Source organism: Zosterops lateralis (assembly GCF_965231275.1).
Source record: "Zosterops lateralis genome assembly, chromosome: 8".
Taxonomy (NCBI): Eukaryota; Metazoa; Chordata; class Aves; order Passeriformes; family Zosteropidae; genus Zosterops; species Zosterops lateralis.
The window spans coordinates 1161845-1187448 of record NC_139768.1 but is presented as its reverse complement, the minus strand read 5'-3'; the positions used below and the strand labels follow the sequence as shown (position 1 = coordinate 1187448).

The following is a 25604-nucleotide window of genomic DNA, read 5'->3' as shown; positions in this document are numbered from 1 at the left end:
AAAATATCCAGGGCCAGGTTCACTTCTGCTGATGACACATCACAAAGTGTTGACCAAGAACCTGCAGCCACAGGGGCAATTTGCAACCCCCTGAGCTGCAAAGGGCTGAGAGAGCCGTGGGCAGGCTGGGCACTGGACTGGGTTTAATAACACTGGGTTTTATGGTTCTTTCTGCCCCGAGATTCCAAGGCTTGGTGGTTCATGTGGGTCCAAGGGAGTGTTTTTCCCTCCTGACCTCTGAAAGTTTTAGGTCTGATTTTGTGTCTCTGTGTTTGGTGCGGCGCGAGAATGAACTGGAGTCTCAAGGTCTTGGTTTTCTTGGTTTCTCCCGTTGTTTATTAGTTCTTATCTTGCAAGGTCTTTGGGTCCAGCCAAGGTGTTCACAGCAGCTTGGACAGGATGTGACTCCCCCTGTGATGGGAGGTCACTCTGCTTTTATAGAGATAATTATGTGGTTATTATTTACCATTTCATACCAATGTCTATCACCTGCACTAACAGGGTCATGTCTACTCTGCCCCAATCCACTGAAACTCCCTTGTGCCCACGTCACTGCAGACAATGGATGCCAAGGGAGAACAAGAAGAACCCAAGGTTCCACCCTAAATCCTCCATCTTGTCCCTTTGCACCTCCATTCTAAAAATCCCCAAACTACAAAATCTTCTACACAGTGATAAACTACAGCACTGTCTGTCACACATTTGTGACTTGCAATTCTCTCTGTTGGATGTTTTTCACATGGACCAAAATCAAAGCCTGTGTCCCCCTGGGCTCTGTGCCAGGGTCTCAAACCCCCCTGCACAGACCCCAGACCCTCTTTTTTGGGTTCCAGACCCCTCTGCTGAGGTCTGTGACCTTCCAGGGTGCCCAGAGGGATCCCCTGGACTCCCAGCTGTGCTGGGGCCAGGCTGATGTGACTTGCAGGAGCTGCTGGTGGCCCTGGTGAGGAGCTGGGATATGCAGCAGGCACCTGGGGGATGGATGAGTGCGGTGCCTGCCTTTCCTCACAGTGAACTCCTGCCAGGACAAAAAACATCACCTTTGTTATGATTTCAGGGTCAGCAAAGCCTGCGGTTTTCAAGCTGGGGTATAAAAAAGAGGTTTTTTGTGTGTTTCTTTAAGCACAAGATGTGTAAGGCATGGTGTAGGAGCAGTAGGTGCAGTCTCTGTCTGTAGATCCTGCAGTCTGGATGGATTAGGGGCGTGTGAAGGTCTGCAGAGAAGCTTCAGAAATGGTGAAGCCTGGGAAGAAAAGCAGCCTGTCCTTGAGGTCTCCTTATATCTCATCCCAGAGTATTCCGTGTGCAGCAACTGATGTTCCTAAACGTGTCAAACCCCTCCATAAAGCTTCTCCTGTTTTTTATTTCCTAATACAGACAACCTCAAAAGACTTCCTTGAGTCATTATCAGGATTAGTCTGCAGAAATGATCTACTGTACTTATGGGAAAAGTGCTCTCTTGTAATGTTGCTCACAGGTGAAAGAGCCATATTTCCTCAAGACTGTTATGGTTTTCGATTGTTATTTTTGTCCTGAGGATATACTGAGGTTCTAGTCTGTCAAACAAAAGGTCTTTCTATATAAATTTCATTTCAAGGGGGATTTTTGTGTTTGGCTTTTTGGTTTGTTTTTTTTAGAAATCTATTGAGACCATTTTGGTGCTTTCCTTTGAGGAACTACATCTGTAAAATTGTAGTATTGCCAAGATAGATGGTACTGTGCTAGGCTATTTCAGATGATGTATAAAAAAATAGGTTTGTTGTTATTAAACACAAAATAACATTTGGCGTAGATTAAGCATGTGCATCTTTAAAATTTTTCTCCTCTTGTCTTTAAAAAAAAAAAACAACATTTAACCAATAATGAAAGAAACACATAAAATATCTGGAGAAATCCATGTTTTTAAATGCCTGTGTCTCCATTCACAGGAAATCACTGATAATGAAATCTTGGAGCTGGTGCACAGTGCTCTGGGGAGGATGACAGTCATCAGGCAGATTTTCCCTCTGTCAAGGGACAACAACCAGAGGTGCATGAGGAACAACCACAGGATCTCCTCCCTGCTGTGTGATCCCCAGGAGGGCTACCTCCAGATGCTGCAGGTCAGTAGCTGTGTGTGCACTGTCACCCTGCATTTTCTTACTTTCAAGTGTTTGAATCTTCGCAGCCTGATTCTCACACTGTTTCATGTAAACTATGTGTATTTTTAGAAATTATCTTGTGTTTTGCATAGTTGTTCTCTGAGAGGAGAACTTGACTGATGGTCAGAGTGACCAATGGAGTCAGGAGGTTGTGACCTCCTTGGGCCAATCCTGGCCTTCTGTAAAAAGTGAATATAAGTTGATAGAATAAAAAAAAAATACAGAAGTTTTCCATGTGTGACCTGCTGCTGTCCTCTGTGTGGGTCTGCACCCACATCACAACTTGTGGCCCCTCTGAGTGAGAGGTGACAGTGCACAGCAGAAAAAAGCCCATCTTAGGACTTGGCCATGGGACACTTTTCTGAGGCTGTGTTGACTCAGAGGAGGAAGGAAATGAGTACAGATAAATCTGAGCATGTAACCTTTGGGTCAACTTTTCTTGACTTTATTGATTTATTTTATTGCTGAGTGCTGACGTCTATGAAGTATCAGCACATGGTTGTACTAATTCAGAGCTGATTTTGAATATTTCATTCTCTTAAAAATCTTTTTATATTTGAAAAATGTCATGCCATCACAGTGCTGTGGTATTACTGCTTGCTTATTGTATTTATGCTAGTTAGACATCTGCTGTGAAAGAGTTAATCTGGGAGATAACAGAACTCCAATAGATATTGGGCTGTGGAGCATTTCATATTTAGGTAATGGACTGGATCAAGCTGATGTGTTCAGTCTGTCCCTTTTCAGTAGGCTCAGAACTGATAATTGTCTGAGCGTGTAAAATATGCACTGCTGCTTCAAGTTTCAGGTTTTGGTAACACGTTTGACTCTGGTGTCAGCAACATCTTGACATTTCTTGGCAATTTGTCCCAGATATCAAGAATTTTTCTTGCGGTAATTTAAATATCATTTAATAGGTGCTATTTTCCAATGACAGTGCAATAATTCAGAAACAAAGGCCTTGGACTTTCAGTGGGACTCGAATATTTTGTTTTACTTTAGAAGACAGTTAAAAATTTTCATTTGTGTGGCTGTTGAAGGTGTTGGATATAGCTATAAACTTCAGTGGGACTAAGAATATAAACTCTCTTAAAATCATTTAATTGCAAAATTAGTGTTACACAGAGATGGGTTGGGTGGTTGAGCCAGGGGGGTCTCCAGGGTGGGGTGATGGACAAGGGGCTTGGTTGGGCTTGGGGAGGGGCTGCTCCTGCAAGAAGAGTTTCAGACCAGGAGAGGCAGGGAGATTATCAGGAAGAGAAGTAAATTAAGATTTCCCAAGGGATAGGAGTGTGAATTTTATTTCTTTGCATCCTACAAAAAAGTTGTGGCTGCAGAGGCTGAAATCCTTTAAGGGACAGATGTGAACAGTTCCTCCTTGAAGAGAAGCTCTGCTGGCTCAGGTTCTGTCTCAGCCATGGCAAAGTTTGGGAAAAGCCAAACACCCCCCCTGCAGTTCTGAGTGTGGCTGCATTCTTTCTGCGCAGGGGAAAGTCTACATCTGCCTTGGCTCAGACAGAAAAGACACTTTTGATCTTTGTTAGTAACTCTGAGGTGTGCTGTAATGAGAACAAAGGCCCCTCATTTCCAAGGATCAAAGCAATTTCCAGTATGATGAAAAATTATCTATGCTGCACCAACAAATCACTCATTGGGGAATAATCTTCCATTACAGCAGGATTTTGAGTATTGCTGCCTGTGCTGGTTTATGCATAATCTAAATCAGACACTCATCTGAAGGGCTCTGACAGGACTCTGAGCAAGTTCTAATTTGCAAATTTGCAAACTGGTAACTGGTTTGTTGGCACCAGCAGCCTCATGTCCTATTACTAAATTCCATTGATAAGGACCTTTAGGTAAAGACCCTCTTCTTGCTGATTTCCAGATGTGGATTTTTGGGAAACAAAACAGTTTCTATCTTCCAGAAATACTATACCAGCTTAGAAACTGTCTTTAAGTTATGCTTTGCCCATTAGTTCCTTCTCTATAAACTTAAAAACAATACAGATAAAAAAAATGCAGAGGTAAAATGTTTTTGGCAGCTGATTCCATAACTTCCATATTCAATTGCATTGGCATGAAAGACAGAGAGAGGGCACATGTGGGAGCTCTCCAAATTAGTTGTCCCCAGTATATTTTTAAGTGGTTATAGATGGAATACAGGATGGTTTTATCACCTATAGTCATACCTGAAGTGTTCCACAGCTGCATTTATTTTCCATATGTTTTGCCAAAAAAATCTTATGTAACACCTTGTGGACAAACAGCTCATATTAATTTGAGTGTGACTGACGTGTTATTAATGGTCCTGTAATTCAGGTACTTGCAATTTTCTGGGGTTTTTTTTAAAATAAAAAAATCCTGCTGCCCTTTTGCTGTGCAGAAGACCATCAGTGAATCCCCCCCGTTGCCAGAGGCTGCAGGAGCTCCAAGCTCCATGTCAGGCTGCACGGATCCACCAGAGGCAGTGACTGCCTGCCAGCACTGGCTCTTTGTGCGGCTTTGAAATACTTTGATTAACACCACAGGCTGGAAATCCCTGCCTCTCTCCCTCCCTTGGGCAGCCTCATATTAATAATTGTTTGTTGTCAAGGTAACTTACCAGCTATTGTTGGTTAATTATTTATTTAATGACTTTGAGGAAGAATAAGCTGATCTCTGTCAACCTCTAGCTGTAGTGTTTTTTTTCTAGGGGAGAATTTAGCACTTTTAAGAAGAGAGAAACATTTACGTCATGGATTATTAACTTTGTTCTGGCTAAATTAATGAAAATCTTTTTGGAAGGATTTTTGTTCTCTGTGTCTTTAGTCCCATATCCTGGAAGGTTGTTTTTCAGTGGGTGATCATCCCAGTTTGGCATTCTGACAAGCCTTTTAAAGATCAGGCTGTTCTGCAAGCTCATCCAAAAACTCATCTGTTCTGAATGCTTTGTGGAAATCCAATCTTATTCCATCAACCCACTTGTCAAAATTTTGCTCATGCCCTTATTTCTTGCACGTAAAATATACTCAGCTGGGTTTCTGCTTTAAGTGGAGAAAAAGCTTTATAAAGTTTCCTGTCTCGATCATTTTATTTGACTCCAGAGGACTGTGTTTTTCTCTGTCTTATTCTTCAGGTAGGATTTTTTTTTTTTTGTGTCCATCTCATTTATTTTTGGTAAATGGAAAAGACACAGTTTAGAACTTGCTTTCTCCACTGGCCATTGGTGTCCTGGGGTTGGGGCCATCAGTGTTGTCAGTGTTGCCTCATCTGGAGGGAGAGCACAAAAGCACTTCAGGATTTATAGTTAAATCTACATAGTCCTAGTGTGTGTCCTCATATGGTATAGAATGGTGTCCTCATATGGCATTTGAATGGTATAGAATGGCCTAATTGCTGTTAAACTTTTTTAGATTATTTCAGAAATATTCGTACAGACTCAATTTGAAAAACTTGCTGTATAACTTGCTTCTTTCCAAAGTATTTCTCTTTAAGTATTAATTCTGATGGCACTCTACAAACTTGTTTTTTGATGAGGGTATTTTTTTTTTTTCTTTCATTGGGTTAGTCACAATGCATTCATAAATTTAAAAAACGAATTTTAATTTTTTTAAGAAAGATTTCTCTTTAAAAATGCAATTCCCATTCGTTCATTTTTCTCCTTGCTTACCATTTGTGTAGTTGATGGGTTCAATCCATGTAAGATTCTAAAGCTATTTAAACATATTTCAGGGACACTGTGTATCTAAAATAATTTAGCATGACCAAAAATACACAGTAGGAGTGAAAAGGCAAAAAAGAAAACCCCAGCATACTGTGTCACAAAATTAATGAGGTTATTCCTGGTTGAGAGTCCAGCCTCTCTACTGAAGAACTATTCCAGGCACTGCTTGGACGTATTTGAGGAGACATTGAGAAGTGTGGGAGGGTGTTCACTGAAAGAGTAAAAATTCCATTCTTCAATGATGTGTCCATCAGAGATCCATGTGGGCATCTCTTAGCAGTTGCTCCTACTAAGCTGAGTTTTATTTCTGATCTATTTCCTGTTCAGGACTCACTGCAATTTTACTGTAAGTAAAGGGGTTTTTTTTAGGATGTGTTTGAGTGCCTAAACTTAAGGGCCTGATCCTGCACTTTTGTCCAGCTAAATGGGCTTATTCTCATTTGGCTTGTTAACACTGCTGTTATTCCACAACTGCAGAGTGCTACTGAGGGGCAGTAAATATTGATTAACCCCTATCAAAGCATTCACTTTCTCCCATAAAGGATTGACGAGCCACATTTTTCCCATTTCTTTCAGTGCAAACCTACATTTGCTAGTCTCTTTAGCAAAGTTTAATTTGGACTTTTGGCCAGATGTTCAGTCACAGTGAAATTGTTTCTGAGTGCAATGTGAATGTAAAGTATCCTTGAAGTGGCTTTAGTGCCCATTGCCCAGCACAGATCTCTCCCTGCAGCCCAGGGATGTGTGTTTTCTCCAAGGTGTGTTAGCAGAGGGATCCATTAAAAACCCCAGAGCTCTGCAGGTGTCCTGTGGCCATGGGGGATTTTGTGATCACACTGGAGGCTGAAACTTATCTTTTCCTCCCTGCTTCTTTTGAACTGCTGCATTTCTCTATTTGCATAATTATTTCACTGAAATTTTTGTTCACTGCTCAATCACGGAGCAGACAATAGGGGCTCGAGGAAAGCATCAGTACCTCCATTTTTCATCTGTTATTGCCTCTGAAACCTAATTTGTACCTATATTTATTTCTAAATGAGGCAGGATAAAACTATAATCTTTTATGCTGTTTGCAATTCCAGCATTTACCTCATCCTTCTGTTTGACTCTTGGTTGTTTTCAGTTTTCCTTATCAAGACACTCCTCCTAGACTTTCCTTGCACGGTCAGTGTGAGCTGTGCCAAATTGCTGAGATGTTTAGTGAGTGAAGCCAATGCCTCCAGCTAACAATCTCGAGCATTACAGGGTAATCCAGGCCTTGTATTATTGTTGACATGTTGTTACAAAAAATACTGGCAGAGAAAACACTCATTATGGTGTTAAATGCCCATCCTGTAATAAATTGCTGAAGGACAGTGAGCACTCAGAGAATAGAACCTGGAAGAAGGAGAGAGTGTTGGAGGTGTAGCTGTGTAAAAACAGGAGAAAATTAAAAGGAAAGAAGAGATCCTTATCAATTAAAAAGACACTCTGAGCATGCAGGCTGAAAAAGAACTCTTTGGAAAGCTCATTGAGATACTTAAAGCTAGAATGGGCAAAACACTAAATAATAGAGTGGTTAGATTCCTCACTGTCAGAAGGTTTGAACAAATATAGAGTTGAGGACTGCTTTTTGGTGATTGTAGGAGAATTTGAGTAATTTTATTTCATTTGCCTTAGGGATAATAAATAAATAGTGGCATGTCAGTGTGAGCTCTCCTTCCATCCTCTGGCTGGGCTCCTGGCTCTGCTGGCCACTCAGAGTTGGGCTCAGTCTTTGTGGCTTGTGGCTTTCTCAGAAGAGAAATCACTTGTCTAATCCCTTGTCTGTGATTAGTCCCTCTGAAGGAGATAAGAGCTTTTTCCATACATAACTTTATAAGTAAAATCATTCTGGAGAATCTCACGAAGTTCACGTAGAAACTTCTATGAAATGACATTTAATGCTGTGATAGATTTTCATTCTTGAAAATTTTCTGCTGTGCTCTACTAGTGTATGGTGGATTTATTTCTTCAGTGCAAAAAAAAAAAAAAAAAAAAGAGCTTCATAAAGTCTGGAATAATTTCCAGAAGATAAACCAGAACATGGCTAAAATTTTTCATGTACAGGGTATATTCTTTAGCATATTGGTGAAGCAGTCACCATCATTCTTACAGCAGATAGATCAAAAGCCATTTCAGCACCTCTGCCTTTTACACTGTCAGCAATGGAGTAAAAGAATAACTAAAAATTACTGGCACTTCCTCCAAACATGACCAAAATGAAATGCTTTGTTATAGTCTGGGAATTTTTATTCTATTAAGGGGAGTCTCTTCAGACAGATAAATGCCCTTTCCTTCTCTGTTCCCTTGTGAATATCCAAATAGGGGAAATAAAAAATGCTCCAGAGCTTTGAAAACCCAAAGTAGCCGAGAATGTTTCCTTGTTTCTTTTCTCTATTGTTTTATTACCAATTCTGAATGCTGCCTGAAAATGATTTTTTTAAATTAACTATTTTCTCATGGCTCTGACAATACTGGTGGAATCAGAATCCAACTGAACCCTTGGATGTCTCAAAAATTCCCTTTCAGTGGTCATGTCCATACTCGTAGGGAATTTTACAGGTCACTGAAAATTAAAATCTGTGTGCAGGTGCAGTAACAAGGGCAAGCAGGTTGTGTCTGCTGAATCCTTTTTCCTTTCACTGTTCAGCAAACTCATGTTGTAAACATGAATTGGGACATAAGCAGAGATTTTGCTGTATTTAAATGTAATAAAGAAAATTATTACAGCCCTGAGTTTGCTGTGAGATCAGGCCAAGAATGTTTGTGTCTTATTTTTTTTTTCTTACTATTACAAATCCAGCTTTAGTTGTGGAAATTTTTATTCTGTTTTTTTTTTTTTTTTTTTTTTTTTTTTTTTTTTTTTTTTTTTTTGTTTGTTTGTTTTTTTTTTTTTTTCCTAGCTTGCATATTTTCTGTCCTAAAATAGAAGTGTTGATTGCAACTTACTCTTCCATAGGATAGTGACTCTTCAGTGAGTAATGAGTAAAATGTAGTTATGTATGCATATCAATTTTACTGGAGTAAATAGAGTGTGATTATATGGAGGAAGGAATTTTGCTGATTAAAAAGCACCATTTTACTCATGTTTGGGATGAGACTTTCAGCAGAAAAGAACCAGAGTGGCAGAATTCCAGTGGATAATACAACAGAACACGCAGAATATTCTTTCCATGGCAAAAAGCACCTTGGTGTGTTCTCTGTAACATTTTCCTCTGCCTTGGTCCAGATGTCCAGCTGTAGGATCAGGACAAATGTAGTGGGAGACTTCTCTTGTGCAAATCCCATCTTTCCATCTCTCAGTTTGTAGCATTCTTTCAAAAGAAAGTGGATTTTAGGGTGGTGTATCTTGTGGGGTCTGAGGTTTGTTTGGATTTTTTTGCCTCTCAGGAGTTGTTTAACCCTGAAGAAAAGTGCCCTGTTGAATAATAAGGATCTGCTTGGTTGCTTTATTTGAAAGTTGTTTGGAAATATCTGCAGAATAGGGAAACAAATGCAATTGAGCAGAAGAAACTTGGTTGCTGGGACTCTTATTAACTCTTTAACTACTTTTACAGTTAAAAATACAGTTTGGACAGTTAAAACCAGAGGAAGTGTATGGCATGTAGCTACTTTGGGAAATATTCTAAAAAGAGAAGGTTTAACTGGATAAAATAGCAAATTCAGGCAGTGTGGAGTGCTTGTTCAGCAAAGAAAAGGGAAAAAAGATGACAGTGCCAGATGAGAGATATTCTCCCTGATAGTATCTTGTAGGTTTTGCATTTTTTCATGTAAAGATCCCTTTTTATGCTTAGTCACTTAAATAAGTGTGGATTTGCAACATCTTTTTTTTTCTTTGTATTGTGATTCTTTCAAAATTAATTTTTGCACATATATCTTTCGTTCATATTTATTTATACAATAATATATTTCAAAGGTTTTCAATTTAAATCAATCAATTTATGTCAAACTCCAGATTATGGAACATGAAACATTTTGTTTCTGAAGATTAGCATCTTACACACATCAGAAGTTTATTTGCAGCCAGTGATTCAACACTAATATATATTTAAACTTTCACAGAGTGACACTTTTATTGGGATTCTCAGCGAATCACATTTATAGGAAGTGTGCAGGTGAATTAACTCCCACCTGCAGCCCTTTCCTGGCCTCCAGGCATTACTTTTTAAGATGAACAAGAAAAATCCAGGAGATAAATGGCAAAGTCAGGGATGAGCATGATTAAAGCTTTCAGCTAGAAGAAACACTATTTTTATTAATAGTAGTAGTAATAGTAGTAGTGTTGTATTAATAGAGAAAACTGTATCTGGCCAATGATGTAAAGTGAAGATTTGAGTTTAGTAAAGACTAAATCTCAGCCCCTGTACATACATTTGAAGAAGAATGTGTGTGAACTCTGGGAACAAGGGAAGAGTATCTAATTGTTTTTTTTTTTTTAATCACTTGTCTCAGCCAATTTCCACTACTAAATTTTTACCATTTGAAGTGGACGCCACTGCCTGTCAAAGATCTAATCATGGATTGCTAGACGTGTCTTGGTTTGAAAAATGAAATACATGCTCAGTGTTACTAGTGTGGTGTTCTGTTCTTACTGCAGTCTCTGTCATCAATTGTTTATTTCTGTATCTTCCGTGTGAATTGAAGAATAGGGAGGCTAAATTCAGTAGCTCCAGAGAAAGGAGTTTCAGGTATATTTGGTGCAAAGAGATGCTGAGACCCAAATAATAATGTAATTTCTCCTCTTCATGTTCTGAAGAGTTGCATGCAGATTGGATTTTGCTGTGCCAGAAATCACCAGTTGCTCAAGTGAATAAAACCCCCAAGAACTTAATTCTTATTTTTCCCTCCTTGCTGAAAGGGCTGAGCAACTATCAGTGTTGTCTTTCATTGATAGAGAGCTGTGCTCCCTCTGTAGTTTGAGTTTCTGTGTGGAGTGAGATCTCTTTTTACAGCACTGCATTGCAGCAATGCTCAGGCAGTGCCAGTGTGCCAGAATCCCTTGGACAGAGGCACCCAGGAGCACAGGCATTTCTTTCAATTTTTTTCACTGCTGAATATGTCAAATACTTCCAGCTTTTAGTCCTCACTTATCCCTTTTTTTTGTTTGTTTGTTTTATTTTCTTTGCTGTTTTTTTTATCATTTCCTTGGAAGGTGTAAAAGAAAAAGAGGCTCATTCTTATTATTGTTTGCAGGTTTCCAACCTGTACCTGTATGACAGTGTGCTCATGCTGGCCAATGCTTTCCACAGAAAACTGGAGGACAGGAAATGGCACAGCATGGCAAGCCTGAACTGCATGAGGAAATCCACCAAGCCTTGGAACGGGGGAAGATCCATGCTAGAGACCATTAAAAAGGTGAGAAAATTCAAACCACGATTGTGTGAGCAATTGGAAGAGTTACTTCATGTCTACTTGAGTATTTGAAGAAGGTTTTAACTTCTATTCAGCTTCTCTTTGATGTATGACAAGCAAGTGATCTACAATGCCCAAGGACAATCTACAGCTATTGAACAAGCAGATGATTTATGATAAATAATTTATGATTATTTATCATGATTATGACCCATAGAGTGCAGTGTGGGTCCAGTGGCACCTGTTCTATTTCTGCTGTTCTCCTGGCTGCCTCCTGTGGAGGAAGTAGGACCAGGAGAAGTCGTGGGAGTTGATTAATGCATTTTTTGCAAGAGGATAATTTATGCACTTTGGAGGGGCAGGAGGGGGAAGCAATGGTTTAAGCTTTATGTTCCATTTTCCACAGCTCAGGGTAGCTTTGTAAGTTAGCTGAGCATTGCTAAGGATCTATTTTTGCACCACACTGAAATACTCCAGCATGGACAGAACTGTGGCTCTGCAGACACACGGCAACTTCTTGTATAAAAGTTACCTGATCACAAGTAATAGTAGAAAAACCCCCTAATTTTTTACTGCACTAACTTTTGCAGTTGTTCAGAAGCAACACCCTGTTCCCAAATACATATTGATGAAATCATTTTCCTCCAGCGAATTGATGCAATTTGATCATTCTGACAAGTCCTAATGGTGCCATCCTTTGTTGTTAAATTAATTTGAACTTTGGTGTCACTTCAAGCTTTTTTTTTGCTACAAAGCCAGAATCAAACTCTGTGATAGTTTGACAGAGATGCAATTTTATCTTTCCTTCATGCCTCTCTTGGGAGCACAGCAGGCAGTCCCTTTGTTTTGGGCTGGGAGTCCATGCCTTGGTGCTCAAGCCAAGAACTGAGCCCAGTGCCCTTGGTTACATTGGGAGGGCTCTTGTCTCACAGTCCACTAAAACCCTTCTCTTTTCCTTTGGGGTCTGTTTCTGTGGGCAGCAATGACCTGATGACCATAAACATTGGGTTGAGTGCTAAAGTGATTTTCTGAAAAAAAAAAAAAAAATTAAAAATTGAAGTCTTTTGTCTCGTGCTGGGTTTGAGCTTCTGAAGAACATACAACAGCCACATTTAAATTCACTGTAAACACGATTAAAGTGCGTTTGGCACACATTTTATGCAGAGGAGTGTTTATGAAGGCAAATATCTTCTGTTCTGAAGTTTCTCAAACTTGTTTCCTTAGGGCCACATAACTGGGCTGACTGGTGTTATGGAGTTCAGAGAAGATGGAGCCAACCCCTATGTCCAGTTTGAGATCCTGGGCACCAGCTACAGCGAGACGTTTGGCAAAGACGTGCGGAGGGTAAAGATGTGCTGCTTCCTTCTCTCTTCTGTTTTCCCTCTAAATCACACACATCCTGCCTCACAGGAGACAATGTTATTCTTCAAATATGAATTAGTGCTATGCTGCAGAAGACATTTACTCTGTGAGAAATATTTTCTAATTTATGACGCACTTAAACCCTGAACAGGTTTTATGTTGGTAGGCAGGAAATCCTGCAAGTTATTTCTCATGTGCAGTAACGATGCAATGCCATAAGCAGCCTGTGAATAGAATAGTGAAGATACACAATTTAGCTTATGTGTTTTATAGTTAATTAAGATGGGATTGCTGTGATAAAAATAGGGAAGATACAACACAATTGGCACTAAGGAAGCTGGCTGAGTATATAAATTATATAAACACACTAGGATGTTTTAAATATAGCTGCCGCAAGGATTTGAGAGAAATAAATAAGTTCTAGGGAAGATGATTTCCAACACGAAAGATGCTCTGTCATGGAAAGTCAAGATTGACCTATCAGTGGTAGCTGGTGGAACAAGGACAGTTAAAGTGGTTCCATGGGATTATTATTAACATAAACTGCCTTGTTCTGCCAAGGCTGCCTTGAACACACTTGGGCAGAGGGAATGCTCAAAAAAATATATTAAATTCTCAGTTGAACAGTGAGCTTCTGATTGGAACTCGTGCTGTAAATAGTTTCTAAACTGCTCAGATGGTTGAAATACAGACATCACCGTGGTGTGATCAATGGGTCCTACATTAAACAGAGCTGACCTAAGAGGATTTCACAAATAAGTAAAATATACGTGATTTCTTATTTTCATTTGGCCATTTGTTTTCTTTGATTTGTCTGAATTACAGAAGTGTAAGTGGAAAAACAAGCAGAGAACTTGTGTTTACATGATCATCTTTATCAGCTAAACATGAGATTCTTTCAGAGTCTAATTTGGCACAAGGATTCTGGACATGGAGCCAAAGTTGTGCAATATCTATTAGAAATTCAACAGAAGGGAGACAAGTATTTGAAATGCATAAAGTTCCAGGAGATATAATTGAAAATTCTCTGTTGCCAAAAACATGCCTCTAAACACTTCAGTTTGGCTTTTACATTGTGGGGACCAGAAAAGGCTATTTCTCAGTCTATTTTTGTTTCTAGAAGATTGAAAATGAGGAAATCTTAAGTTTCAAACACCATGTGAATGATAAAAAATTATCTTACTGTCTTAATTTTGAAAGAAGTGTTGCCTGAGCACCCCAGAGCCTTACAGGCAAACTGGGATGTGTGACATTACATTATTATATATTATACATTATTAGGTGTTTTCTAACGTGCTTTTCAAATATGGTACCACAGAGACAAATGCTCTCACTTGGGTATGTGACACACTGACCAAATTGACACATAATCCAAAGGTGGGAGGTGGAGATAACTAAAATATCACTCAAAAACAACTACAAAGCAAAGAAATAAATCAAATTACTAAATGGGAAAATTGCTGGAATGGCTGACCTGGTATTTTGATTACTTTTGATCCCTGGTGTGTTACTTTGAGGTTGTGCTGCTCAGTGGTTAATATAGGAAGGCTTAACTCTTCAGGTGTTAAATGCAGAACACTGTAGAGTTCCCCAAAAATTGAAAGGGAGTATAATTCTAAATGGGTAAAAAGCTAATGGCTGTGGAATACTGCTCTGAGCTAAAATAAAGTTCTGGAAATTATCCTTTCATTCTAATATATAGAGAGAGTAAAAAGCCAGCAGTGTGCTGCAGAAGTTTGGAGAGGAACTTGGAAGAGATGATACCTCTTAGAGCAAAATTACCATGGAACTACTGGAGTTCAATTATTTAAGCAGCCTGACTTTTTATTATTGCAGCAAAAAAATATGTTACAGCTTAAAAGTACTTTTAAAGGCTCAGAAAATCATTGTCTTATGTATATTACTTGAGTGAGAGAACCAGTTCTGATTTATTGGCAGTTGCTTCCATTGCAGCCTTTGGTCAGGTTTAGCTGTGGAGGGATGTGTTTTGGGTAGAAAACAGAGGGTTTTTTCTGCATGGTTTTATTTATGTATGGAGAGCATCTGTGGTTATTCATCCCTGTCCTGACCCTACAGGAAATCTTTGCACTCAGGATCAGTGACAGGGGAGGGCAAAACTCTTTAAATTCGAGTGTTGAAATTTAGAGGGAATTCCAATCAAAAGGTTTTAATTGGACTTTTAACACTCAGCATCCACCACAAAGTTTTTTGAGGATCATTTCCACCAGAGAGATGCCCAGAGAATGTCCAAGTCAGTGACTCCAATCTGCAGGAATTTTCAGAGCTATTTTTGCAGGGGTATCTTGACTCTCCAGTTGAACTGAGATCTTTCCACACAGCATTTTCCCTTTCACTAGCTGTGATTTAGTTGTGATTACACCTAAATATATGTATTTCATTGCTCAGTGTAGCTTCTTTGTTCCACTTTGTCTTCTCCTTTCTTACTCAAGGCAACATCCTGTGGTTTTGGTAAAGGCTCACAGAAGTATTTGTGTATTTTCTGTGTTATAGTTTGTTTTTCCTTTGGGTGTACTTTAGTGAAAGGGAAACTTCAGAAAATGCTCAAATTTCTTTGGTTTAAACATAAAAAAGAACAGGGTATGTCCCTCAAGGTATATCACCTTGTTTTACAAAAGGCTCAGGTAATTGCCTTCTATTCACTGTGTACATGTGGAAGTTTAGAAAATGTTGTGTATTCCTGCTCAAAATAGAGATTTGTGCTGTGGCTTATTGGGGCATTTGAAAGTTGAGGATTGCTGGAGAAACTGAAAAGCTTAAATGTCTTTTGCTTGATAATTACCACCATGATTTACATTCCTGGTGTCTGTAAACACCTTCAGAAATAGCAACAAGAATATCTGTATATTAAAAGAAATAAATAAAGAAAAGTAAGTGGATGTAAAGTGATAAGGGAACAGAATAGCTCAAAAAGGAGAAAGCAAAAATAAAGCTGATGTCCTTTCACAGTGCAATGGTCGTAGAAGGGGAAAGGAAGGCAGGACTGCATTAATTCATCCTTAGTGACAACCCATTATTAGCTCTCATTAATGGACAGCCTTGATGGAACTTTCAGAACATCTGGGCTGCTTCATCCTTCTTGTGCTGCTGCACTTGGGCAGATCCTCCACAATCTAAGAGCTGGATTATCCAGCTGTGAAGGCAAAACTGGGGGAATTGGAACTCCAGGGGGGCTTTTGTGGCAAGTCCCCACATCCCCATGAGCTCTTGGGGTATAAACCTATTTATTCTTGTTTGGCCATGAGTGCAGAGAGCCCCATAACAGCAAACACACCTCACAGGGATGTGGTTTGGCTGAATAAGGAGCTTTGGGATCATCTTCATCTTTGGCAGGAAGATCTTCTCTAAGTGTGAAACAATGTTGGGATTCAGTTTACTTTATGACAAAGAACATATTTTTTTTTTTTCTAAAGCAAATCTGCATTTCTCTCCCAAGCTGGCTGTAATGAAGGCAGGATTAATGGTTTGCACACATTTTTGTGTTTCATAAGAAGCATTCTGTTCAAAATGATAATGTTTGTGATTGGTTATTCATTTCTGTCAGTTGGTATGTTTTTCTTTTTTTTTTTCACATTAGATTTTCTTGAAATATCTTCAGCTTTGTAAACAGTTATAGTTGTTTCTTGCAGCACGTCTGAGGCAGACTGCAGAAATCACTGTAAGTAGTTTTTGTGATATGTTTCCCAGTTGTTGAAACCACATTTTTGAATTCTGATACCACACTTTAGTTGGGATTGTCACTTTAAGACAAAATCTCATTATTATCACAATGACAAACCCTATGCTTCTTATTCATTGCTCAAACAAACGATATTTTTAGACACCTGCAGTATCAAGTGCTTTCACCTCCAAGAATATTGCCAAATCCCATCATATGCTGCTAAAAGTTATATTTACACCAAAATAATTACGTGGTTCCTACTGTAATTAAATGAGTTTTACTTACATGGAAAAATACATCAGTTAATTTCCTGGGTTTAGCTGTAGAACAGATCCCTGCCTCCTGTTGGAGCACTTTATAAACAGGAACTTGGGTGTTGTATTTCAGTTTTTCCTGTTTTCCAGCAGAAATGTAAGAATGAACTTGTGGCTACTTTTGATCACTAAAATCATTCTGTGTCTGTACAGGGGGAAGGGTGAATAGTCCTGTTCCTCTTGGAAAAATGCAATTTCCACATATTTACATTCAGTTAAACTTTCTCTTTCTGCTTGAGTTGATTGAGTGATTTGGAAAAAGAGCTTTGTGATTCATCCTATAACCACATTGTGAAAAAACAACTGGAGTATTTCACTCAAAATAATAAACCCCCTTAAATTTTTATTTCTGATTCTCTGTGCACGACGTGTATGAGGAATAGAAGTAAATGTATTCCTTGCATATTCCATAAGTTGAATTATTCATGGTGAAAAATACGGTTTAACATATAGGGAATGGCTCTGATCAATTTTTAAATCAGAGGAGAAAACTAAAGGAGAAACATAATAACCTTGAGCATTTTGGTTTGTTTTTTTTCCTGAAATAAAGTGGGGTCACTGCTTGCCTGAGTTCTGCAAATTGGGCTGAAATATACTTAATTTTGTGTATTAATTCATTATAAAAATTCTAACTGGATTATTTCACTGAAGAGTGAGTAAACAATTTTAAAAATGTATTTTCTCTTGCAGACCTGTGATACATCCACAGCTCTTTTAAACTTTTAGAGATTTTTTTTTTTTAATTCTAAATTATATTTTTGGAAAGCACTGCTAATGGGACTGTGGCTGTGTATAAACTGTTACTGGTATTTGCAAATCCTGCCAGTGTCAACACCGAGTAAAAGGAGATGCCTGGCAAATTTGAGTTGGAATTTCTCCAAGCATAGGATGGTGCTGGCCTTCCCCTCTGGAAAGGCTGTTTGTATATGACATTTTCACAGTGTGGAGCTTGAGAGATTTTAAAAAGCAGCCACATCTGAGGTAGGAGTGGGGCAAGGAAAATTAGGGTGCAGCAGACACGTCAGAAATTCTGTTTAATTTCTGCATCACCTATTGTATCACTGACCAGGTTATAATGAATTGTGGGTCTAAAATTCTCGTTTTTTCACACCTGTGCAGTAGTGCAGAAAATGGAGATAATAGGAGTGCTAAAATCAGCCTTGTAAAAACAGTTGCATCTTTAATTTTGGAGTTTTCACCAAAACTCTTGTAATTTGTTGATGAATCCTGGGAGGGTGTTCAGAGTGGGATGGTAAGAAAAGCCCCTTTCTGTAGCTCAGCTCATAAAGAATCTGTGCTAAAGTGCAGACAATGTGAAAAAATGTATTTCCATAGAGCAACAGGTCAAGATTTACTGAGTTTAACAAAGAAAAAGAAGTCTTAAGGAAAAAAAATACAATTTTTTAAAAAATCTTTTTTGGCAATCCAAAAATGGAGATTATTTACAATTTTCTTTTTCACAGTATCAATCTTGAACAAAGGCAGTGAGCCTCACTCCTCCAGAAAAGAGGAACAGCCTGTCTTTCTTAATTTCCTGCCCTGAGAAATAGCTTTGATCTATGATTGGGGTTTAAAATTTATACCTATTCCCAGAACTTTCTGTTGAATGTCAGAATAACTTTTTTTTTCAGTATAATGTGTGTTTAGCAAAAGTTCTTCGGAAGAAAACTATCATAATAATAACAATAAAATAATAATAATAATAACAATAAAATAATAATAATAACAATAAAATAATAATAGTAATAATAGTGCCAACATAGTGTTATCTTAACTATCAGATGGAATAGATGTAATCTTGGCTTTTAGAAGGACATAAATTATAAGGAGATGTAAAATCTCTTTATTTAAAGCACAATTTCAGTGTCAGGGACAGTTGCAAGGACTGAATTTTGAGGGAGACCATGCACACAGTGTCTTCTCTGCAGTACTTGAAAAATGTGTTTAATTCTTCTAATGGTTGCTGCCTTGTAGCATTTGATAAACTGCAAATACATGCAGGCCAAGCATAATTTATGAAGTCATTTATTTCAGCAGTAATATTAAAATCCAGGGGAACTCTGGTGCCTGCCTGTGATTGCTCTGATATATTCAATATGTCCAAAAGGGGATCTTTAAACAGAGGTAATCTATTTGGCACTGCTTGCATCATAGTTAAGAAAAATGAAAGAACTTTATGGTTTCTATTCAGTCTTATAAAAATAAACGACATAAAGAGAAGTTATCTAAATTCCCCCTTCTATTTGTATTTTTATTTCTGCCATTTCATGCCAGATTACATGGCTGTGTATGGATAAATACTCTCACAGATTACATCTCTGTGTATGAATAAACACTTTCACATGCAGGTTTTCAAAAGACAGGTTTAATGACAAGATTTCTTTGTGATCAGCCCAAATGTGGCGCATGAGGAACTTCCATGTCACCAAGTGGCAGCAGGAACTATCTGACTAAAAATATTGATGCTTTTACTTCCTGGAGCCTTATCAGAGACGAGTCCTAGACAAGTACAACAATCAGCAATTGCTTAAATGAGAGGAAAAAAAAAAAGCTAATATTTAGTAACTAGGAGCTTGGGTGATGCTTAATTCTATGAGAACATTTCATCTATAATTTTCTTAAAGCTCTATGTGCAATTTATTCTGCCCTAAGATTAATAATACAGCGAGGCCCCAGTTTGCTTTGCAGGATTGTTGTCTGAGCTGTAGTGAATCTAAACTGAGCTCAAGATGCTCTTCAATACCAAACAACAAGGCCACTGTAGATATTTACATTTCAGCAGCACCTGGAGGTTGTGAGTTTGTTATACCAAGAGATGCCCAGGTAATTAAATGTATAATTATTGTGTGATATGTAATCCCTGTGGTTGGATATTCAGAAATCTGCTACTCCTGTTTTGCCATTCTGACAGAAAAAATGGTGTCATAATCTGAGTTTGGAGAACATTCAGTACTGGGGCTTCTCCAGGGTGTTTGCCAAGGTGGGGATGAATATTTCTCTGGACTATGACAGAATAAAACATCCAGCAAACTGTGCTGCTCCCAGCTCAGACTTGCAGAGAAAGCAGCTTCCTTCTGGAATAGAATCTGAAGTTGTTTCTGCCTTTTTATTTCTTTTCTCCTAAATTTTAAAATAATAGGGAGTGAAGTATTCCATAGCAGGCTTTCCAGGCTTTCTCAGTGATTCTACAAGGTAATTGCACTAGAGAAACAAGTGTTATTGCTCCGTGGTTTTGGGTTTTCATTCCAGGGCAAGGGAGGCCAAAAGAGAACACAAAACATTTACTTTTTGAGCACGAGGGAAGCGCACTGAGATTTTGTTGTTATTTTTCATTAACTCTGATTGGTTTCTGAGTGTTCAGTGGAGGACTGTTCCTCGACAGACTCACTGAAAGACCATTCAGGGCTTTCTCCTTTTTTTTTTGAGCACAAATAGGAGCACAGTAACCAGTGAAGCGAAAAAAACCACACATTTGCTGGCTAAGCTGGCTGGAAATAAAAACAGGAATCTGAATCCAGGGTACAGCCCACAGACTCTGCTGCTCTAGTGTGACTCTCATTACAGCATTATTCATTATTTTAATAATTAAAATAATCAAATTATTTAATTTAATTATTTAATTGTAATTATTTAATTTAATATTTAATTATTAAATTAAAATTTTCACACTCTGTGTGAAAGACTGGTACCTTCCTCTGCTGCCCAACCACAGCCTTTGGAATAAAACTCAACATATTGTCATATTGTCATATTTTCATATTAAATAGATTCCATGTATTTTCCAGATTTATATTTATTTCCTTCCCGTTTCTGTTTTGAATGACAGGTGAATTGTTCAAAGATCCATAGCTAATTATGGCTTGATTTATTAGAAAAGTAAGGAAAAAATGTAAAATGCCCCATGTTAAATCTCAGAAGAAAAAAGGGAAAACTTTTCATGTATGTTTTCATTCTTTATGTGGTATATTTTTCCTATGGGGTGGCATTACAAGAATTTATTATCAATTCTGTCATGTCAGGCAGGACTTAACACCATCATAACACTTTCTCCATGGTGACTCCTGTTGAGTCTTGTTCACTGTCCACATACCATGATCCTTTTCTATTCTTCCAAGCTGCAGTGCAGAACAGTCATTTATTGGAGCCAGTAGAGAGGACCAAATGGGAAATAAGGATTGGATATATGGCCTTTTGTGATTATATTATTTTTCAGTGAGGGTCAGATTTTATAAGGAAAGGAGCTCAGATGACACCAAAAGGGCATTTTTCAGAACTAATCAAAATTTTAAGGCAGTAAGTAGTTTTGGCTTTAGAATAATTACTGCAATTCCATTAATTTTTTAGTATAATGTATTATGACTTTTCAAGCTCACAGGAGAGAGAGTTACGACTGGACAAGCACACTGCAGGCAAAACACAGAACAGCTTGGATTGGAAGGGGATATTCCTCTTTGTCCTGTCACTCCATGAGGGTAAAAAATCCATTTTCAGCTTCCTTGTACCCACCTTCAGGTGGTGGAAGGTGCTATAAAGTGTCCTTGGAGCCTTCTCTTGTCCAGGCTGGATAACCCCAGCTCTCTCTGCCTGTCTTCTAGGAGAGGTGCTCCACCCTCTCATCATCCTCTTGGCCTCCTCTGCACTTGTCCACATCCTTATTTTAATTTGGGGACTCCAGATCTGGATCCTAATATTATAAGGAAATTACTTTTCTTGCCTAAAATATATCAGTTGTTAGGAATAGGTAGAGTACAGCCAGTTTGTTCATAATATACAGCACATCAGAGAGGATCTTCCCCTGCCCTGCTCCTGCTGCCTGCCAGATTATCCTTCTCTATTCTCACACATTCTGAGCCAAATATTCCTTAAGAACCTGTGCTCGTTTTGTGCTTGTGTCTCTGTACAGGAGGATTTATGGAAGGTCTTTTGAGTATTGATACTGGATTTTGAAGATAAACTGCCCTTTTTTTTGTCAAAAAAATAGAGTTAGCAGGATCCCCTAGAATGATGAGAAGAATTGGAGCAGTAAGGATCTCTTTCAGCTCCCTTCCCTCCTGTGTGTCCCAGCTCTGCCTGCCCACATTAATAATCTCCATTGCTCCACGGCACTTAGTCAGGCTGCAGCAAAGATTAAATACCCTTTCCTGTAGCTGAATTAACTTTCTACATGTAGGTGGTATAAAATAGGTACCTCACTGTGCCTACTGCCTCTCTGGCTTTAATTATTTCAGAGATGCTGTCTATTCTGAATTTATAATAACTGTGGGTATTTCCTGAGTTAAAAGTTCAGGATCAGACCAGCATCAAGGCTCTGTAGAGCCTGACCTTCTAGTTGAAGTGGGCTTAGTTCTGATTTTTTAATTCTGATTTTGAAACACCACTCCAGGATAAAGCCCTTTTGCAGCTCTGCCTTTCTGCAGTATGTATTTCATGGTCCAGTCCAGAAAGACAGTGTGTGCATTAATCCTGCTCCAGATCAGTGAGCAAAGGAAGGGATTTTTTACTCCTTTTCCATTAGGAGTAAACACATCTCAAACCCAAAGCTGTTTGTGTACAGCCATGATCTTGCCCTGTTGCTGCTTCAAATATTTCCCTGCTCCCCACGTTTCCTGTCACCAAAAACAAGCATCTGATTTTTGTGTCAGTCGCTTAGAAAATACCAATCAACAAAACCCAGTTCTTCTGGGAGCATTTGGAAAGCTTTATATGGACACATTTTTAGGATGGAAAAAAAGCACAGCAGTAGGATTCATTATTTTACTTTTGGTGTGCTGACTAATGCTGTCAAAAATTCAGTGTTGAGAAACAAGACGTGCCCAGTAGAAATACAAGGATATGAGAAAGGGAGGAAGAATTTATGGATACCAGTCATCAATAAAGCTGACAGACAATATCAGTGCTTCCTTTAGCTGATTACAAGCTGGAAATACAGCTATGCTTTCCACACTGTACATTGTATTACAGAAAACTTCATGTTGCTGTGAGGAAGGGTTTTTCTGTGTTATCTCTGCACAGCATTTTGCAGAGCGTCCTGCAGTGTCACTCTCAGTTGTCTGGGCTGGGCTCAGCAGAGGGTCTGAGCTCACATCAGGGTGACACACCTGGGGCACTCCTGCTCTGGTGTTGGGAAAGATGGAACAGGAAAAGCTTACAAATGTGATTGCCTGGAAAGAAATACTAAAGATATAAAACCCTGTGAGTGAAATAGAAATGAATTTCAGCTCTGAGATGTGATCATGGCAGGCAGGAAGACGGGGATGAGCTGGAGATGGGTGGAAGGACAGAAAACAAAAGGCCCCAAGGGTGCAGCCCCTCTCCACCCTGCCAAGGCATCAGGGAAAAGGTGGATAAGAAAAGTCTCTTTAGAGTTTAGAATACAGGATGATGTGGTGATAGAGCAGTTCTCATGGGCTGCAGGCAAAGTCTGTAGGGTTTGTATCTCGTGCTGGTTGGTCACTGTAAATTAGAATATTCAACACAAATGAGATAGAATGGATTGGAACAAGGTCCTCGAGTTCTTACCTCTCTTACCTCTCAGGGCAAATTTGGATATAGAGAATATGCAGGCTAGCTTAGCACATGTGCAAGTATTTATTTACATCAGATGGTAAAATAATAGTTTTTTTCATAGACTTAGTACATAGTTCATCTTCTAGGTCAACTTTTTTCTTCATTTTCAGAAAGCTAAGAAATGCTGTGACCATCATTTTTATCTGTGTGATTTCCAGTTTCAGGAACTAATTCCATATGGGGATTTTTATTTCCATGTGTATATATACATGCATTAGCTCATTTCATGTGAAGATAAAGCTTTTATGTAAAAAACCTCACTAATTTTTACTCCACTTTCACCAATAACAAGCAATAAATATTTTCTTCCAGTGTAAGTGCAGGCAGTGAGTACAATCTGTGTATTTTGTGGGTTCTGCTTTCAGAAAAGGCAGAACTTGTAGGGTCACCCAGATAAAGCCACCAAACCCACAGCAGTCCTTTAGTTTGTTTTTTTCTGCCTGTTGCTTCTCTCTGCAGCCATTCCAGACACTTTTGATTGACTCTGCATCATTACTGGGTTTCTACATACCTCAGCTAAGAGTTTATTAAAACCAGCTATTTCCTAGTCATGAATGTGTCTCCGATTCTAATTTATAAAATTTCCTTTATTTAATCTTACTCTCACTTGGCGTTTATTTTAATTATCTGAGAGAAAAACGCACAAACTTTTTTTTTTTCCCTTTAATTTTTCTTTTGCAAAGACTAGAATACTGAATTGTAGCTAGCTGGAATTCTAGCTGGCTGGACTTTGATGTCTTTCTTCCCACTGCTGCCTTTTGTCTTCATAGAAATGTGGTGTCTCTAAAGTCACCTTCACATGAAGACCTTTGCACATCTGCCCACCTTTATTTTTCCTCAGCAGAAAATGAGGCTGCCTTGGAAATGGGTTTTTAAGTGGATTTTTAAATTCTCTCTTCCTCCAAATGTGTAATTGCTTCACTCTATCATTTATTAGCTTGTTATAAATATTCTCTCCTACTGTTTTGTATTAATCTGCTTAAAAGAACCCAAACCTGTTTATTTGCAATGACAGATGATGTGGTCAACCTGGACATCTCCCAGCTAGATAATTTCTAATTCTCTTAATAGATGTGTCTGGAAAATAGTGATTTATGCTGAATCATAGACTACCTTGAGTTTTAAGGAACCCACTTATATGATCTAAATGATTAATTAAATATAATTTAATATTAAATTATATAATATTAATTATATTAATATATAATTATATATAAGACCAGGATACAAGTTTATAGAAACCACCTGGTTTACGAAAATTCTTCGAACTCCTTCAGTAGCATAGGTTGGGTTTTTATGCATATTTTAAGGAATTTATCTGGAGAACGTGGGGTGGGGGAGAAAGGACATCTGGGAAGAGCAGTTGCCTGGCATCTTGTGAAAATTAAATGTCTTGAAGGTGGCCAAAGTCCAGTAATGAAGTGCAGATTGATTTGGATCTAATCACAGTCTGGCTCTGTCCCTTTCCCAGCTCCAGTTTCCTTTAGGTGTCTAATATTGCCCATCATCTCTTGTTTAACTTCATTGCTTGTGCTACAGTGTAAATTAGCCCATTTGTGCCTAGCTGGTTTCTTCTTGGTGTTTATTCTCAGCTGTGTTGTTTCTCTGAGTTTGAGGCAGATTCTTAGCTCTATTAGTTAATTTGGGATGCAAATTGACTTCTATTGAGATAAATGCGAGCTGCTGGTTCCCATCCTCCTGAAAAGTCCCTCTTCAACCATTGTGTACCTTGAAATGATTTACCTGTCACGTCAGGAACTGTTGACGTTGTGAAATAATTGTTAATTTCCACTGCAAGAATTCCTGAATGCGTGTGCAAAAAAAAAGATGAAGGCCCTTTAGGACGGAAATCTCTGTACTGCAGTGATTATACCGACAGATGAAACTCTCAACTGCATGTGGCTCTTTTTTCTTCAAAACAAGAGAAAAATGAAAACATTAAAACTTTCAGATGTGTTATAAACCTCTGATGTTGTTTTTTTTTTGAAAGAAAATGGTAGACATCTACCTCAATAAAGCTTTAAACAATCTTTCAACTTCAGCACTTTGTTGGATTATGCCCTCAGGAATCCATTCTTATTATAATTATGACCCAGAGGAAATATTCTTGAGCAGTAAGATTTATTTTTTTTTCCACGCTAATAGCACAGTGGATGTAATACTGAATTCATGATTGTTTAAAAGCTTTCTGCCAGTATGAGGTAGAACAAACCAACATCTTTGAAACCAGATACTGACTTCGGGTTGAGTCAAGAGCTGTAATAAAGGCAAAATAAATTTTTAGGAAACATGTTGAAAATTAGTAGGTTGAGGATGAAAAGAGTGAAATTATTAATAAGAGAGTTTCTTTCACGGCACGACAATAGGTGCCATTTGTGCTGTTGGGGAGATTTGTGGTTGAAATCAAAGGATTTGTGTTCTCTCCTCACCTTTCCCTTCTGTGGCAGTGAAAAGATACCGTGGGG

General features: G+C 38.5%; 1 protein-coding gene across 1 annotated transcript in view; it reads left to right on the top strand.

The window, feature by feature from the left end:
• Positions 1-25604, top strand: part of GRID1 (glutamate ionotropic receptor delta type subunit 1) — a 470054-nt gene that overhangs the window by 372255 nt on the left and 72195 nt on the right. The window contains exons 6-8 of the mRNA XM_083867019.1: positions 1929-2102; positions 11059-11220; positions 12442-12561. Of these exons, the coding sequence (XP_083723145.1) occupies positions 1929-2102; positions 11059-11220; positions 12442-12561 (456 nt within the window). The remainder of the gene's footprint in view (positions 1-1928; positions 2103-11058; positions 11221-12441; positions 12562-25604) is intronic.